General features: G+C 54.7%; 9 protein-coding genes across 14 annotated transcripts; 4 read left to right on the top strand and 5 right to left on the bottom strand.

Annotated features, from left to right (window-relative positions):
• Positions 1-17: 17 nt before the first annotated feature.
• KVP17_004047 (uncharacterized protein) lies at positions 18-1,202 on the bottom strand (the record flags this gene model as incomplete). Its single annotated transcript, XM_068521900.1, has 1 exon — positions 18-1,202. One exon carries the CDS (start codon positions 1,200-1,202, stop codon positions 18-20), a length of 1,185 nt encoding a protein of 394 aa, XP_068372571.1.
• A 45-nt stretch (positions 1,203-1,247) lies between these two features.
• KVP17_004054 (uncharacterized protein) lies at positions 1,248-2,686 on the bottom strand (the record flags this gene model as incomplete). 3 transcript variants are annotated; one of them, XM_068521916.1, is made up of 3 exons in its annotated part: positions 1,248-1,380; positions 1,435-2,363; positions 2,390-2,686. In XM_068521916.1, 3 exons carry the CDS (start codon positions 2,684-2,686, stop codon positions 1,248-1,250), a joined length of 1,359 nt encoding a protein of 452 aa, XP_068372587.1. The 3 variants fall into 3 exon arrangements, with proteins under 3 accessions (XP_068372587.1, XP_068372586.1, XP_068372588.1); XM_068521915.1 differs by lacking the exon at positions 2,390-2,686 and having other exon boundaries at positions 1,248-2,111; XM_068521917.1 differs by lacking the exon at positions 1,248-1,380 and having other exon boundaries at positions 2,321-2,686.
• Positions 2,687-3,164: 478 nt separating this feature from the next.
• Positions 3,165-4,961, top strand: KVP17_004050 (uncharacterized protein; the record flags this gene model as incomplete). The annotated part of the gene is made up of 1 exon (XM_068521906.1): positions 3,165-4,961. One exon carries the CDS (start codon positions 3,165-3,167, stop codon positions 4,959-4,961), a length of 1,797 nt encoding a protein of 598 aa, XP_068372577.1.
• Positions 4,962-4,996: 35 nt separating this feature from the next.
• KVP17_004048 (uncharacterized protein) lies at positions 4,997-6,585 on the bottom strand (the record flags this gene model as incomplete). 2 transcript variants are annotated; one of them, XM_068521902.1, is given in 2 exon segments in its annotated part: positions 4,997-6,113; positions 6,119-6,585. In XM_068521902.1, coding segments are annotated over 2 exon segments (1,584 nt in total).
• Positions 6,586-6,830: 245 nt separating this feature from the next.
• Positions 6,831-8,306, top strand: KVP17_004065 (uncharacterized protein; the record flags this gene model as incomplete). Its single annotated transcript, XM_068521938.1, has 1 exon — positions 6,831-8,306. The coding sequence occupies one exon, from the start codon at positions 6,831-6,833 to the stop codon at positions 8,304-8,306; it is 1,476 nt and encodes a 491-aa protein (XP_068372607.1).
• Positions 8,307-8,349: 43 nt separating this feature from the next.
• On the top strand, positions 8,350-9,080 carry KVP17_005322 (uncharacterized protein; the record flags this gene model as incomplete). The annotated part of the gene is made up of 3 exons (XM_068515127.1): positions 8,350-8,412; positions 8,441-8,956; positions 8,985-9,080. 3 exons carry the CDS (start codon positions 8,350-8,352, stop codon positions 9,078-9,080), a joined length of 675 nt encoding a protein of 224 aa, XP_068372610.1.
• Positions 9,081-9,097: 17 nt separating this feature from the next.
• Positions 9,098-13,195, bottom strand: KVP17_004045 (uncharacterized protein; the record flags this gene model as incomplete). 3 transcript variants are annotated; one of them, XM_068521896.1, is made up of 3 exons in its annotated part: positions 9,098-9,172; positions 9,202-12,095; positions 12,124-13,195. In XM_068521896.1, the coding sequence occupies 3 exons, from the start codon at positions 13,193-13,195 to the stop codon at positions 9,098-9,100; spliced, it is 4,041 nt and encodes a 1,346-aa protein (XP_068372567.1). The 3 variants fall into 3 exon arrangements, with proteins under 3 accessions (XP_068372567.1, XP_068372568.1, XP_068372569.1); XM_068521897.1 differs by lacking the exon at positions 12,124-13,195 and having other exon boundaries at positions 9,103-11,634; XM_068521898.1 differs by lacking the exon at positions 9,098-9,172 and having other exon boundaries at positions 12,068-13,195.
• Positions 13,196-13,384: 189 nt separating this feature from the next.
• On the top strand, positions 13,385-13,663 carry KVP17_004044 (uncharacterized protein; the record flags this gene model as incomplete). The annotated part of the gene is made up of 1 exon (XM_068521895.1): positions 13,385-13,663. The coding sequence occupies one exon, from the start codon at positions 13,385-13,387 to the stop codon at positions 13,661-13,663; it is 279 nt and encodes a 92-aa protein (XP_068372566.1).
• Positions 13,664-14,061: 398 nt separating this feature from the next.
• KVP17_004061 (uncharacterized protein) lies at positions 14,062-16,053 on the bottom strand (the record flags this gene model as incomplete). The annotated part of the gene is made up of 1 exon (XM_068521932.1): positions 14,062-16,053. One exon carries the CDS (start codon positions 16,051-16,053, stop codon positions 14,062-14,064), a length of 1,992 nt encoding a protein of 663 aa, XP_068372603.1.
• Positions 16,054-16,714: the final 661 nt, after the last annotated feature.

The following is a 16,714-nucleotide window of genomic DNA, read 5'->3' as shown; positions in this document are numbered from 1 at the left end:
GCGATCAATTTGAAACATCACAAACAACATTGGCCTGTACGATAGTACTCTAGAATCTGTGACGACAACGGCTCGACCTTCTCCGTAGCCTTCGATACTCTCAGCGAATGCGTAGCAGCGCATCCAGCGGCTACTGCCATTCGAGCAGCCACGGGGTCGGTCAGAGGCCGGTCAACGTGACCTGTGATGAACCCGACAAAGTCGCTGGCGATCATTGCGTCGGCGCCGGAGTGGCCCCCTTGAGGGGCTTCCACTATCTCCTTCCGATTTGGGCAGCCAAAGTTGCAGTATCGGTCAGTGTAGATGTGTATTTCAGCCCCGTCGCCGTCTCCGACGTTCTCAATCCGGCCTTGTTGGCCGATGAATGTGTAATTGCGACAAGAATCCGGAGAGTACATCACTTGCTGATAGCTGGCCTGGGCTCCGTTTGATAGCGTCATGAGCATCATACTAGAGTCCTCCACGTCAATAACTGGCGAGCACCCTTTCTGCTCTGTAGGGGGCCACAGGGCAGGCGACCCGAACTGAGAGAAGTCTGCCGTATCTTCAGCCTCACGGCGCTCGCACTGGTTAAACACTGCTAGCTGCCCCATGCCCACAGTACTCGTCGTATAAGCCCCACACAGCCAGTGAAGCACATCGATGTCATGGGCGCCCTTCTGTAGCAGTAGACCTGTTGTGTTGCGTCGCTCAGAGTGCCAGTCTTTGAAGTATGCCTCCCCTCCGTAGGCGACGAAGTGCCTGCACCACGCATTCGTAATGAGTCCGATTACTCCACCGTCTAAGAGTTCCTTCATTCGCTTGATGACGGGAAAGTAACGCATGTTGTGTCCAACAAACAGCTTGCATCGGCACCTCATCGCCGTCAAAAGGATGGAGTCGCACTGCTCTACGCTCACGGCAAGAGGCTTTTCCACGTACACATGTTTACCGGCCTCTAGGGCTTTAGTTGCGTGCTCCCAATGGTAGTTGTCCGGTGAGAGGACCACGACGGCGTCCAGCGGTTGCGAGATCAACTCCTCGTAAGATCCAGTGATGAGAATGTCTCCAAACACCTTGTGAAGATCTCCAGACTTCTCGAATCTACGACGGACCGCAGGGTTGCTGTCGCACACAGCAGCCACCGTCACCCCTGCCACCTTGGAGAAGTCGTGCAGCAGACCTCCGCGAAGACCATAACCGACAAAGCCTAGTGCGGGCATCGTTCAGTAAAGGTTCTATTTAGTCCCTTGAGGTATTATTTTTATTCACAACATGTTGATGGCGTGCGGGAGCAGGTCGCACTCCTTCAGCGACCACGTGACGACTTCCAAGGCGGTTTTAAGTTGTAACCAGACGTCTTGCATTCGAGGCCGGGCCTCTGCTCTTCTGCGGAGGCATCTGCGAATGGTCCGCACTAACAAATGGCTTGCGGTGGCCGAAGCAGACACCCACCTAGACACGAGCTTTTGAGTCTCGATGGCCGTCTCATGAGGGTCGTCCACTGATGAAATCACAGCGTTTAGGAAAATCGCCGTCTGGATGTCATGGGCCATGGATGTGATGAGGCTCTCAGGGACCGTTACCAGGGGGACGCATGTCTTATTCATCTCCTGTACGACTTCTGTGGGCGAAAAATCTTCAAACAGTCTGAAATCACCCGAGGTGTCAAACAACTCTCGAAGAAGTATCCCGAAACTCCACACGTCTGACTTTCCCTCTCTTATAGCAGTATGCAGTGCGTGCCGCTCGTGATCCAAATTCCCAGAGGAGCTCCTTCTGGACGTGCCGTCCTCGACGTCAACCGCCAGCTCACACGTGGTGAGCTCGTCCAAAATGCTCAGAGCCTCCTCGTCCTCCTCCTCGTCAGGGTTGACTGATCCTGGGGCGCAAAGCGTTGACTGGTATATCTCAAACGAGAGAATGTGTTCGGGTGATGAGTAGGGGAGTGTTCCTTTCTTGTTTACGGGTTCTCGCAAAGCAGTTTCGGATATTATGGCAGCTCCGAAATCAATCATGACCAGCAGGCCAACGTTATCATAATCAGGTGTCGTGGCGAAGACGAAGTTCTCCGGCTTGATATCCCCATGCAGCACTCCAGCGTCATGCACCAGCGTGATGGCTTCAGCCATCTGAACAGCCCAAGTCAGTGTATAGAAAAGTCGCAGGTGCGGCCTCGGCAGCCAACGCTCAGCCGACACGCCATCGCATATCAGTGGTGCTCTGAGGTTGCTGCCCTTCAGTCGCTCAAGAATGATGGCTCCGCTGCGATGTACGCTTCCCCACCCCAATGCCGAAACCACCGGAGATCGACCGAACGATGCCTGCTTGACGGCCTGGTTCAGGTAAACGATAACAGCGAACTCATGTCGCAAGACGCGTTCCTGTTGGTGGAGTCCCAGAGGCTCACCTCTTCAGGTGACATATTAGGCGCCCACTTCACCGCCACCTCAGTCACGTCCAGCCCCAACCAGCTGTCCCGCGGCCCGATTTCTAGCATGCTCACGACGTATTTAGCCCCACAAAGGGGGGCACTGTTGGCAAGTCGGTGAGCAGGAATGGTGACGGGCGCACGGAGTCGGCTCTGCAGCCATTGAGAAAAGTCTTCCGAAAAAAAAGATGGCGGCTTGTCGACAGCCTCGACTGAGGAGAGGATCCCCCCAAGGCCGGCAAACAGACGGCCAGTAAACACCCAGTTCGGGAACATGAATCTCAGTGCATCCAGGCGTGTTAATTACGAATTTTGTCGCTGTGTGCGGGTATGCATTGAGAAGTGGGGCCAGACCTTCCTTACATTCATAAGCATCATCGCAGCGTGAGATGATGCCAAAGCATCATCGCAGCTCTCCTAATGTTTCATGAACTATTCATTCGATTTTTCATGCCAAAGCTTTTTATAAACATGCGATTGAATGCGACATCCACCCGACTAACGGAAATCCGATTGGCCTCGCTTCCGCTGCCGGTGGAATTCTATACGTGAGGTGGGAGATACTCAAGGACACAGCACAATGTGTACAGCTACCTGCTCCTCAGTGGATAAGAACTGTTTGGATTTCTTTCCACCAGCAGAGATCCAGACACAATTGAACGACGCCGTAGCCAATTTTATCCAAAAACACCACCCAATCGGCAGATTGAGCGCCACCAGGGTACTGGATGCGCTGGTGGGGGACTCGTTTCGGATGACGGACCGCCGATTTATGAGGTCTCTGCTTGAAGATTCGAAACTGAAGCCTCACATCACAGATCTTCTGGACGTGGGGTTCTTCATGCGGGTAAAGATGCTCTGGGTGTGCGAGTGGGATTTGACGCAGCGGGCAGTCTTTGCTGCGAACCCCGTCCCTGGGAGTCCTGACCAACGAGCCTTCTTGGAATTGAGGTCGCTGTATGATTTGCATAAGAGTCGAGGTGTCGAGGGACTGCGCTTGGCACTCAACCTTGCTTTTTATGAGTCCCTCGAGTCAAAAGAGTACAACGAGCAACTCCTGCTGTATCATGCCCACCAGAATAATCTGGACAGGGAAACGCGTGGCAGTGAGTCAGTGATCATTGCTTTCATGGGCATCAGTCGACTTCTGTACGCGACAGAAATCTATTATGGAGAAGTGGAAGCCGCGTGGAACCGGCTCCTAAAGATCGCTTGTGCACTGTCGCTTCAGCCACCCTATGGCTCAAAGGCCTTCGGCATAGCGGATTGTGATGCTTTCGCAGAAACAGCGCGCTTTATCTTGGGCTCGAGGCCTTCTGAAGACCCCATTGACCCGCCACCACGCACGTGGGACGCTTGGTTGATGCGTGTCGCTGCTGGGACAAACAGAAGACCGATGGAGTTTACCCATGCGCTCGACCAGTTGGGTGATCTCTCAATTCGTCTTCAAACCGAGAACCTTGAGGTTTTGGGAACCAAGCTGTGGGATTCTGTGTCGATCTCGAAGACACCAGATCTACGCCAGAAACTCCAGGCAGGCTCACTAAAGTTCCATGACTTTTGGGAGCACATTTGTTGGGACCAGGTGTCACAAGAAGTCAAAGAGCGGCAGGTACGCGCCAGCCCAATACCGCGGACAAGGATTATGCTGTCTGGAATTCTGCGGAACTTGCCGTTGGATTTGCTGGAGGATATTCAGGAGAGCAGCTTCAGGGATAGGATGTGTGCATTGCTCTTCCGACTGATTTTTTCACTTCAGGAGATTGGCTTTGTGGAGACCGTGGTTTACGACTTGCTTCGTCGGTCCAAGTATGCAAAGTCAGCAAGTACGGCGTTGCATCTTGGGGTGTGGTTGGACCATATCGCCGAGCGTGTGGCCTCGTCGGAGCCGACCAACTCCATACTGTCACTCATAGATTCCTCATACCCAATTAATACCCAAGCCTGCTTCATGGACTCAACATCGTCAAAGGAGGCAATCTACACGACCTGCATTGATCTCATGAGAGGGGCTATTGAGGCAGGTTTACAGGTTATTCGACTGGTGGACAATACTGACTGGGGTCGCGCGGCGGCAAATGATTGGCGGAAACTGGACTGTTTGTTACAAGCAGTGAAAAAAGTCCAGCTGGACCAGATCCCGCCGCCGACTTGGAGGCAATGCCTATCACGATGGGATCTCCACGTCAAAAACTGCTCCAAATGCGTTGCAGGAAAGGAGTTGCCGCAAACCTGCGACAAGGGCGGTATTCTCCATAGCAATGCACAGCGAAAGCTAAAAAACTTGTACTCTCGCAACGTTGACCTGCGACAAGCGGAGATGCAGCGAAAGTTCCCTCCTCTCGTAGTCCTTTCACCTGAGGCTCCGGACACTTCCGATGGCGCGAAGACCAAACCTAAGGGAGGTTTGCCAACAGATCAGAAGCTACCCACCGTGGCGAGACCTTCCAACAAGTTCCCCATTCGGTTACAGAGAGGTCACACATGTGCCTCGCGTTGTGAGCGCTTTGTTTTCGGCGAGCTGACCACGACGTCCGTCAGGTTCTTATGAAGAAGCCGGAGATCTCGATTGATCAACCAGTCTGCTCACAAAGGCCGGCGATGTTGGCGTAACTTGAGGTCTATGGCGTCCAGACGCTTGCCTATCGACTTCTTCCGTTCCAACTCCTGACCACTTCGACTGTGACCTTTTCCGCGAGAAAGCTCAACCTGCAGCTGATCCCGCTCGTTTGAGAGCTGCAGCTGGTCCATTACCGTCCACTCCAATGGAGTCGTGTCCGTAGTCGTTCGCGCAGACGGCGGTCGTGGTCCCAGGTTGCAACCGGATCCTTGAAGGTTAGAAGCGAAAGCGTTGTGATCGCCTAGGCGCCTGGAATTTCCCCGAGGGAAAACGTTGACTGTGTGAAGGACCAGCCAAGCCCTACGCTTGTGGGGAGATGTGAACTCGACACGCTCCTGACGATGAAGCGTCTCCTGCACATGCACTCGTTGTCCCAAATCAAACAGCTCGGCGGTCAGCGTACCCACTTCCTTGGTTAGACGAGCTTTATCGGCTTCCGCCTGCACGACCTCCGACTGGTACCGGGCAACACATTTTTTGGATTCATAGAGCTCCTCCTTCAAGATTTCATGCCGACCCTTCAAGTCCTCCAGGCCATGCAAGGTGGCGGTGAGTGCCTGTAGACGCTGTTGCAACGACTCTGCCGAGCCGCAAGCGAGTTTGTGCTTCTCGGACACGATGAGCAGCTCACCGCGAAGCGACTCAGTCGTCTGCCGCTCGTCTCGGAGCGCACGGCGCAGATCTTCGACTTCTCGCCGGCACGTCTGAGCCTTCTCTGATGATTCCAGTTGTAGATTACGGATTTCGTCTCTCAATCGTTCGGCTTCAGACACCAGCTCGGATTGAACTTCGGCGTACTGCAGAACTTGTCCTTGAAATTTGTTCTCTGACTCCTTACTCAGCCTAGCGGCGTCTTGCAACTTATCAAATTTCTCCTGTTGCCGGGAAAATTCTTGAGCAAGATCCCGGCAGCCCTGTTGGCTGGCTGAGAGCTGAGTTTTCAGCAGATGGATCTTCTTGGCAGCTGCATCCACAGTGGCTTGGAACTTTCGAGTATCGGATTCGTGGTCCGATTGAGTGCGTCTGAAGCTGTCGATGGTTTTGGCGAACTTCTGTTCATTTCTGTGTTGCCCTTTAGCCACACTCACCCCTCATATGTTTCCAGGACCTGCACTAAATACTCGTTCTGGGCCAGCGCTTTTTCCAACTGGAACCGCATCTCAGTGGATCTTTTCTCCGCCTGGATGTCGACGACACGCCGACTCGGATCGATAGCTCCGTAAACATGACCAGGCAGCAGGTACGGATTGTCCGAGCCAGATCGTCGTCTCCATGATCGTCCCAATCTCAAAGACGAAGCGAGACTCCTCTGCGGGGTGGGAAGCGATGAGCTGGCCAACGACGCCATTCTGGCCTTGATACTCTCAGTTTTAATAGACATGTCAGCCGCCTCAGGACTCTCCGCTTCAGACAGTCCCCCACTATCTGACACGGCCGTGCCTGGAAGAGGCTCAGCTGAGGGCGACGCCGCTGCAACCGAGGGGAGTTTCGCTAAGGAGTGAGTCTCCGAACGCTCAGGTTGTATTCGCGGAACGCGGGTCCCCCATTCACTCATTGGACTTTTTTTGAAGTCGTTCTTCCCACGAAACCCATCCAGGCCTATCTGTGCAGTGTTGCGTGCCCTGTTTGGAGATCTCGCTGGCGATCTTGACATGTGAATGACATCAGAAAGCTCTGCAAATTCCGCTGGAGGACGAGATTTCCTGGGTCGTGAGGGAGAACTACCAGAACTCAAACTGTGCTTTGACAGTTGCATCGTATAATTCACTCAATAGTGCCGGCGTAGTGTAAAAACGTGAAATGTTCACCTCTGGTGTGCAGCTTGGCGACCTGAACGACTTTATAGAAGCCTCGCAAGAATGTGTTGTCCCCCTATTCGAGGAGAAACCGGAACAGGAAGTTTTGAAGAGAGAGATCCGACCAGACCTCATCAAGTCCGATCCCCAAGGACCAGCCCGGGTCCGTTTGAACGACTGCCTGGCCTGTTCCGGATGTGTTACGACTGCAGAGGTCGTGCTGCTGGAAGCCCAGAGTGCGAAGCTCGTCGCCGACATCGTGAGGGCGCAGGTTGACTGTCGTCGGGCACTGCGTAGCGGGAGATTTGTCGAGGCGAGTGTCCTAGTCACGGTATTTGGCCTGGCTACCCACAGCCTGTGCGCGTTGGCCAAGTTCTTCAGCCTTGAACCGATGGTCTTCTTGGCTCGGCTCTGCGATGCTCTTCCCGACGGGTGCTACGTGGTGGACTTCACACCTTGCGAGGCACTGGCGCTCTTGGAGGAATCACGGGCGACTAAGGAGAAGGCAGTGAGCTCGCATTGTCCAGGCCTGGTGTGTATAATGGAGAAGACTGGAGATCCCGCCGACCTGGATTTTCTTTCAACCTCTCCGTCGGCGCAGGCGATCTTTGGTCGGGTGGTTCATGAGGTTGTTCGGCGAGACTTGCGATCCGCTCACTTCTCCGGAGTTTTCCACAGGCCCATGCTTGGAGCGGCCTTGGCTAGGGCAATGAGTCATCTTTTACCATCGCAAATACATGTCGTTAGTGTGCAACCTTGCTACGACAAGAAGCTGGAGGCCCTGCGACCTGAGTACTATGTCGAGGGACAACCAGAGGTCAGCTGCGTGCTGGGAGCAAATGAGTTGCTGGAGGTGCTGCACCAACTGCATCTTATCGAACCAGCAGCAGACAACAGTTGGAAATTCAAAGTGGAGCCACGACGAGGTATCTTCAAAAGGAAACCCCCATCCCCCAAATCAGTCGTCTCCCAGCCCAACTACATCCACTGGGGAAAGTGCCAAACCAAAGTACCAGTGTTCGTCCCCAACCACTTTGCCTCTGGTGGGTTTGCCGAGTATGTCGCTCTCTCCGAATCAACATCTGTGCATTCGGTGCAAGGAAAAAACAGTGACCTTTGGGAGCTTGCCTGGGCTGGCAGGCACGAAGACGGCAAACTGACGTCTAAAACTGGAATCGTGGGGTACGGTCTCCGGAACATAAACACGCTGCTAAGGAAGTTGACCACCACCTCCGCGACATATTTAGAGATCATGGCATGTCCTAGGGGTTGTGTCAACGGCGGAGCGCACGGTTTGCTGTTAAAAGGTCTCGAGCACCCCTTGGACTGCATGAACTCCGTGGTCCTAACCACTGCCCGGCAGCACGCTGACCCTCTATGCGCAGAGCTGACGAGACGCTCGGTGCATCTTCCTCGACTGGAACCGAGGGCCGTGAAGCCACCAGAGAACGTAATCACGCACTCAGACCTAAAGTGGTGAAACTGCCAACGTGGCTTTTGAAATTAGTAACATAATCTGCCTTATGTCGGAGAGCTGCGCAATCTCTCTGTTGCGTTTGAACCTCACACAAAGGTGCTTCCGGGTGGTGGGGATATCTGATCATCGCCACGCAGCTCGTGCTGTCCGCTCTTAACGCAGGCGTCATCCTGGGCGCCGCTGTCATTCAGCTCCCCCAATTATATTCTGTTTGGGCTGCCAAATCCGCACGCGGCATTTCTGAGGTCTCCGTTGTGGTGGGCGTTATCTCTCAAAGCATGTACATCACGTACTGTCTGAGGCAGGAACTATCAATGACGTCTTGGGCTGAGTCTGGCCTTGTCGGCATCCAACTAGTCGTGCTTCTCTCTATGATGTGGCTCTACTCTTCGAAACCAAGTAGACTCATCAGTGGGGCGATGGCATGGATTGCTCTGCTCACAGCCATGTATCGTGTACCACACAGACATTTGTGGCTACTCGGAATTCTTCCCAGTCAGTTGGGCGCTGCGGGACGGGTGCCGCAGTTGATAGTGACCTGGCGGCTTAAGTCTCTGGGCACACTCTCAGTCGTGCCCTTCATCGGGGCTGCACTTGGGAATCTTGCAAGAATCATTACCACAGCAGCAGAGGTTGACGACACGATAGTTCTGGTGGGTTGTCACACTCACGTACATCCAGGTCGGACACGCCATCGCATTCGGTTCCAACATCGCCCCCGTACTGCAAGCGGGATACTATTACGCGAAGTCGCACAGAGACAACAAAGAGGACTAGGAGACGACAAAACATTTTCAGTTCATCCGTCCTTGGCAGTTAGGTGCCTTGCAGTGGCAGACGATCTTGTTTGTTTCGGCTTCGATACTAAACTGTGTGTTGAGGCGTCCTCAAAACCCACTTGATAGTCATACGTGATCTCCGTCCCCGCAGCGATATCTTCCTTGGCGAAGATAACTATACGTTTACCCTGGCTCTGGCTGACGGTCGTCACCAGGCTAAGGGAGTTAGGGGAACAGCTGTGGTTTATGAACCTGGCCCGGTTCCCCTGCAGAGTTGCGTCGACAACCCATTCGTCGTCGAGTCGAAACATGTAGCATGAGGCGTCGACACTCTCAAGGGACAGCCACGACTCACGAACGTCAGACGTGGATCCACGGATGAGTTCTCCTACATATTCGATTATCGGCTCATCCTTTGAGATGGGTGTTTGGGTAAACAGGCCGAGGCCGTGAATCTCCGAGAGGCCCACCACTACTCGTGCTTCAAGCCAGCTGCTGGACTGGAGGTCGGCCGGACTTGCCTGCAGGCACTTCTCCAGCAACCGACGCTGGCGGGTCCTTGCACGCTCCCTATACATAGGAGATCCGGTGCCAGGCAACAGAGATGCACCGTGCATCCCCTTAGGAGAAGATGAGCGGACCAAATCAGACCGAAAACTGCGAAGAGCGGCTTGTAGGGTGTCTGTGCTGGTCAGCTTGCGGATTACCAAACCAACGAGGGTGCTGGGAATCCAGAGCTCTTCCAAGAGGGCCAAAGGGTCGAGTGATGTCCCAATTTTCTCGCCGTCGTATACCATTTTGCTGAAGGCTTCAAGGGCATTGCTGCAGTTCGTTAAAGAGCTGAACGTTAACTTCACAGTCTTCTGTCCTCTAAATGATGTGCACGAGACTTCTGCCTTGTCCACGCGCAGCTCGAGAACGTCGATGTCCGGTGGTAGGCCTGCCACGGTACACGGTTTTCCCGAAGGGGGGCAGCGTCTGACCACCAAGGGACAACAAACCACCACTCCACACATTTTGACAGGTAGGTCACCGATGGACACAACAGTAAGCCCGTTGGGGAGATCAATTGGTAAGTCTGGCTTCCAAAGCAAGGCCGGAAGAACGCGCGCAGCCTCGGACCCATCAGACAAGGCGGTCAGTGCGGCTTCCACAACAGGGAATTGCTCTGATGCCAACGGAAGAAAGGTCGGAATGGCGGAGGTCTGAGGCGAGGTCAGAGGACGAGGAGTCCAGCTCGTCTCTTCGGTGACCACGAGGAACGGACCTCTGATAAACTGTCTCCGAGACTGGAGGTAGCATTCTAGGTGCTCTCCAACGACCAGTCGGCCTGCCTCGCCGCACACGGCACAAGTTCCCGTGGAGGCGTAGTATGGGGGCACTCGAACAGACACCTCTGGTGTAGGCGTCCACGCCTTCAGGGCGCCGATGGCGTCTATGTTAACGTTCAGCTGCCTGGGCGGCAGAGTTCGGCGGTGCAGCCCCAGGAGCACATTGAACCGGCATCTATTTAGCTCGGCCACCAGTCTCTCCAGTTCCATCTTGGCGTTGTGGTAGGCATGCAAACCCGAAAAGCTCGAAGATTCTTGCGATAACAACGCGTCCACCGACGGTTCCATATGCAGTCGTCGCACATACTCGCCGCGGAGTGCTCCGTCTTCAGTATGCGGTATGGAGAATAGCTCCCGGTATGGTACCTCGCTAGTCGAGAGTCGGCTGAGGAAGTGGAACGGAGAGCACTCGACGAGGACGGTCAGCCAGGCTAGGCTCGTCTGCTGAAGGGTCAGCCTCTGCAAGAGCAGCGCCAACCGGATGACACCCAGACTACAGAGCAGCGGACTAACTACTTTCTGTACGGGGGGAGAGCTCCCACGACAATCCTTGCAAACGAAGGGCAACGACTCCACTTCCGGGATGTCAGCTATGTCCCGTAAGTCCACGAAGCTTTGAGCCGGGACCTGCGCCCCACAGCAGACACAGACCAGACTGTACGAGCGCTGGCAGGGCTCAACTGCTTTTGAGTGGCACGGCGGGTGCGGTGTACTAGTAGGAGGCAGGTTGAAAGGGTGAGAGTCCTTAACGAACGTCCGAGTCGGAACGGGGGGGCTGGGCCACGACATATGCGCAGCGTCCCAGCCCCAATTTGCGGTGCCCCAGCCCAAACAGGCACCCATAGGGGGGAAACCCGCTGGTACGTAGCCCATGCCAGGCATGACTCGAGATAGACCGTCAAACCCCGGCATCACGAACCCCGCTGGGTGGAAGGGCGTTTGCGGCCTGTGTAGCGCGGTAAAGGCATCAATCCGACTCTTAAGCGTTGTGGCGACTCGGGAGTCCGTGACAGGCGTGCCTAGCCTAGCCATTCGCGCTCCGAGAGCCATGCTGGCGTTGGTTGTCCACGTTCTTGGGTTAACCTCCTCGGCTGCCACCTGATTGGGAGGACTCTCGGGGAACAGTTTACCCAATAAGAGGACGGCGAATTGCTCAAGGTCGTTTGCATGTTTCCAAATCGTCGAGTTGGGCATATGACAGGTCATGGCGTCACTTGTCATCCGATTAATCCGATTCAAAAAACCAGCGGCGTCCGTGATATCACCCGACTCCACTCCTTTCTTCAGTTCAGTCAAGCTCGTCCCGCCCCCTTGAATAACCGACCAGTACTGAACATGACCACTGGGTGGAAGGAATAAGAACTCCTTATGTTTGTCGTGTACGATGCAGGCAAGAACGGCCTGCTTTAGTTTAGTGCTGACACTTCTGGATGTACAGGCACTGCACCTCCTTCGGGTCTTCAGGGCGGGAGAGCAACTGTAGTGTGAAGGAACATGGCACACCTCGCAATGAGCGCCCTCCTGGGGATCCACCTCGTACTTACAGCAGACACACAGCTTCCCGTACAACAGGAGGTGAAAACACCGTGAGCAGTGCTCAAATCCAGGTCCCCACTCACTGTTCGTGTCGCTCGTGGCCTGACACACCGAGCATTTAACACACGCATAGCACTTCCACACAACTAAGTAAGAAGTGAGTCCTGTACTCACGGGAAGGGTACAGATTTGGGAGGGGTCTGGGGCAACAGATGCCATGTGCAGCCACTCCGCACTCTCCACACCAGACTCGACGTTCTGCCGTGCCCACCTCCAAGGCCGGCCGACATCGCACTGGCACGTTGTAAGTCTTGATCAGCTGCAGAGCCACTCGCGTGGCGGCAACACCCCGTGGAATCTCCGCATCCATTCCCGACGGGTCATCATGTGCTACCTCGGGAGCAGGCAGAGAGCCAGGGTGGCGCGGAGAGGAGGTGGACAGTGCGCTCCTGAGAGCGTCCAGAGGGCTGGCGGAGTCGTCGGGGCGATCGGAGGAGTGGCTGAGGGCGCTAACACCCACGTATGGGGTTTGTGTTAGAGGTTGCTGGCAGAACCCGCATTCACGGCAGGTCCAACAGACCCAAGGTGAGCCTGCCGACAAGAAGACGCTCTGCAAGCACGACAGATGGAACTCGTCACTACACCGAATACACTTGCGCCCGCCCCGGACTTCCAGTCCACACACCCTACAGAATCTACAAGCGGTGCCGACCTCGATTAGCGGCGGCACCTGTGATGGACGTGAGGCCGGCTTCGTGGTTGCAGAAGTCGAGCAGCCCGCTCCTTCAGGCGTCCAATCTGCCTGCAACAGCGCCGTGGTCGCAGGGATCCAGATTCGGTCAGATGCGAATCGTGACACACCAGTAGATGTCAACCTAGTGAGTAACAGTTTCTTCAAAGACTTCAAAACGTGAGACAGCACGTAGGTCTCGTATTGCCCTGGCAGCCGGACCGTGTCACCCGCCTTGAAACCCAGACGGCTAGGCGACGGGCGGTTCCTCGCATAACGCGCGCGTCGTTGCGATCTTCGAAGCGGACTCCGAGATTCGGGCAAAGATTCGGATTTTGTGTCGGTGCCGTCAGAAATATCTTCCGTGGCGACCGCAGGCCCTGTGGGCAGCATGGCGTACGCGCTACGGTAATCCACTTTCACTCGTTTAGCAGGTCGGTCGACATCGCTAACGGAAACGGTTTTCTCTCCTTGGAGGCGGTTTTTGCTCTTTCGGGGAATTACGATGTCGTCCATTGGTCTGATGAATAAATGACGATTTATCCTTTGCAGGTCGAATTCTGGGCGACGCCGGAATTAATGGAGTAGTCCAATCGTTGCCTGCAACCGCTGAGCAGTACTGAAGATATCCGGCATGTCGTAAAACTTGACTAATTTCCAGCATAACGACACTAAGATTTCCTTCGCATCTATTTTGGGAATTCTATGCAAGCCTGTTGTGGTTATGAGGTGAAGCAGGAGGCTGAGTTGGAAGCAGTACTCCTGGAAGAAACGGACAGCCTAGGCGCTGGATCGACAAGTGCTGCTGCGACGCACGTGAAACCTGGGGACACGCAGCCAACAGACAACCTGCCTGTCACAGATTCCATGGAAAGCCCCCTAGCTCTACCCCGACTAGATCCGACTGACTGTGACACTGGCATCTCACTAGCACCCGCGCAGAAAACCAAAACATCACGCGCTAAGAAGAAGTCGTCTGGTTAGATCGTCGCAGGCATCCTAAGGATTCGGCGGGCCCCGGCACGCAGCCGAGCTGCGGGTCGTAGACCCAGTTGGCCGGAAAGACCAGCGGCGAGACTTGAGGAGTGGTCGGGTTCTGTGTGTAAGCGTACTGATTCTCACGTGTCCTCGTAATGACTCCAAGTAGTCCTCCAGACATCTGCAGAGGCGATCAAACCGTATTTGCTTCGTCAGTAGGTAGTTATCACTGTCGATGGAGTCGGTTGAGTTAGTCATTAGATTTCGGCGAAATCGTTTTTTTGATACACATGCAAACACAAAAGAAAGTAGATGCGATGCATATCTTTGTATTGTGTGACCCGATATGCGACGGGAAACTCGCACCATTGTGAGCAGACTGGTTGTCGAGACCTCCGGCTTCTTCATGAGAACCTGACGGACGTCGTGGTCAGCTCGCCGAAAACAAAGCGCTCACAACGCGAGGCACATGTGTGACCCCTCTGAAACCGAATGGGGAACTTGTTGGAAGGTCTCGCCACGGTGGGTAGCTTCTGATCTGTTGGCAAACCTCCCTCAGGTTTGGTCTTTGAACCATCGGCTACAGCCATGTCGAGTAGAGGAAACTTGGTCGTCACAGCAAGGTTCAAAGCGTTCTCATAAACGCGGACAGCATTGATGGCCGCCGCGCTGGCCTCGTTCTCGTAGGTTTTCCAAAACGGGGATGGAACCTGACGGAATGAGACCTTCTTGTCGATGACAACTAGGAACTCGTTTAAGCGCCGCAAGTCATCAGCGGCACGCTGACCCCATTCAGTGTTATCCACCAGCCTGAGGACGATGAGCCCCGCCTCGACTGCTGTCCTCATTTGGATTGTACAATTCGCATAGAAATCTGTGTCAAACAGAGCAGTGCCTTCGGCGGGCAGACGACGGTACTCTCTGGCCATCAAGTCCAGAACGTGAGTCAGCCACGATTCGTGATGCTCCTGGTTGACTGTCAAGGCCAACTGCTTTATGCGTTCCGACCATAACCCGAAAGCTAGGGCGTCCTGAGCGCGTCTCACCAACTTGGAGCGGAGTAAGCCGTGGTACAGGACGCATTCGTTGTTGAACATGTTCAGGATGGATCCGACCTGCTGGAGAACGATGGCGCAGATGTAGAGGCGGAGAGAGTCTCCGTCTGGACCATCCATCTGTCGGAGAGCCTCTATCAACCCCAGCGGCATGTTCCGCATAACTACATTTCGCGAGCTCACTCGGTCTTGGATGCCCACCGGAGTGTGCTGGACCAGCAGGTCGCGCACTGACCCGAGCAACTCAGGCCTCGACCTTTTCCAGATATCCTCGACACCCACGACATCCTTGTAGGTCAGAAGCTCGCTGACCTTTGCTGGTGGGACGGTTCGGAAAACTTGAAGCTTTTGATCTTCGAAGCAGATCTTTCGCCTCTTCTTCGCAAAGGCCTCCATATTCTCCAGATCCAGCAGGAAGTCTGGTTCTCGAATGCGTGCTCTGCGAGCGATATCTATCATGTTATGCTTGCACAAGTGGTTGGGGCCCATATACATGTCAGAACCCAGAACCTGAGCCACTCGCAAGGCGAAGGTAAGGCTGCTCATCTTCATTGCATCCGTCGTGCCTCCGACATCCTCTATCGGATCGCGGAGGCCTGTATGCGCCCTCACAACATCTAGGCGCGACCAGGCGGTCGATAGCTCCTCACGGGTCAACTTCGTCGACATAAGCAGGCGGCAGATGCCGAGGAAGGCCGCAAGGACGGCATGTACCCCTTCTGAAGCGTCTAGCCGCTCTGCGTGGGCGAAGTACACTGTGAGATTCCGATTAATCTGCGACAACGCCTCAGCCGGATTCGACTCGACACAAAGACTGTTCATCGTCTCGAAGAATGCCATCTCCAGCGTCGTGTAAAGGGCAGCCTTCCCTAGGCGCTCGAACTCTTCCCACAGCGAGCGAAGCTCCAGCAGGCCTCGCCACGGTCGGTCACAATCAGTGGGGTCCCTCGCGAAGAGCGCGCGCTGTTTCAACGTCCATTCAGTGGTCCAGGGGTCGTGTAGATGAGCGTCATCCAACATTGTCGGTAGCGTCCGAGCCATCCCTTGGGCCTGCAGCATCCGCGAGAGATGCCTTCGGTCTGACAGTTCACAAGGTGAGCCGACTATGCAGTCGACCACCCGTTGGTTATCGGCTATTGACATGACAGGATACTTGCCCATGAAGTTAAGAAGAGTGTCGTTCAGAGCATCTTGCTCCTCTAAGGGCAGCAGGAAGGTGCAGGAGCACTTATCACTTCTTTTATGTTTGGTGGCTACTACGCTCCAGAAGCGTTCAACCATTGGCGGAAGTGACACCAGCAGGAGCGGTGCAGTTTCATATCTTATCTTACGGATTAGCATATATGAAGATTTTATATAGATTTACAAGACTGTAAACTCACACACTCGATAGATCCAACTAGAATTGACCCGCTGGCTTGGGTCGTGGCGAGGCCAAAGGGGGCATAGTGCCGGGGAGAAGGGGCTGCGAGGAGAGAGGGTTGTGCGGTTGGGGCGATTGCAGGCTTGGGCTTTTCCTCTGCGATGAGGGCGGGCGTGGGAAGTGTATCTGGCGGAGGAACCCCCTTTACGTAGGTTTCACTTTTCTCTTGAGGAACACCCTGTACGTGTTTGGACGACGATATTGATGGGGTTGACGACTTTGGTGAACCGGTACTGCCGATGGCCGAAGCTCGTTTCACCTTTCTCTTCGATTCTGATTTCCTCGAAGGAAGTGGCTTCGCGGGGGTCGCTTCCTGCTTCCTTCTGGTCTCGCGGTTCAGCTCCAGCTTCCGCAGCATTCGGCGTTTCCTCAGCGCGAGGCGCTCTGCTACTTTGTCAGTGTGCTCGTGCTCGGAGTCAGATTGCCCGGCCTCATCAGTGCTCTCGCAGACGTCCTCTTGGCATGGCGGATTAACGTCGTTGTCTTGTTTTCTATCATCGAAGATTCTCTGCTTCGTCTGGCGAATGAAGCTCGTTGTCGGCGACTCTGACGGCAGCGTCGTGGAAGCCCAGAGCTCCA

This window comes from the organism of the source record quoted next (assembly GCF_019968985.1).
Source record: "MAG: Porospora cf. gigantea B chromosome Unknown PgB_NODE_63_length_48858_cov_118.538, whole genome shotgun sequence".
In the NCBI taxonomy this organism is placed as follows: Eukaryota; Apicomplexa; class Conoidasida; order Eugregarinorida; family Porosporidae; genus Porospora; species Porospora cf. gigantea B.
The sequence above is the reverse complement of the archived record's forward strand: the minus strand, read 5'-3'. Positions and strand labels throughout refer to the sequence as shown.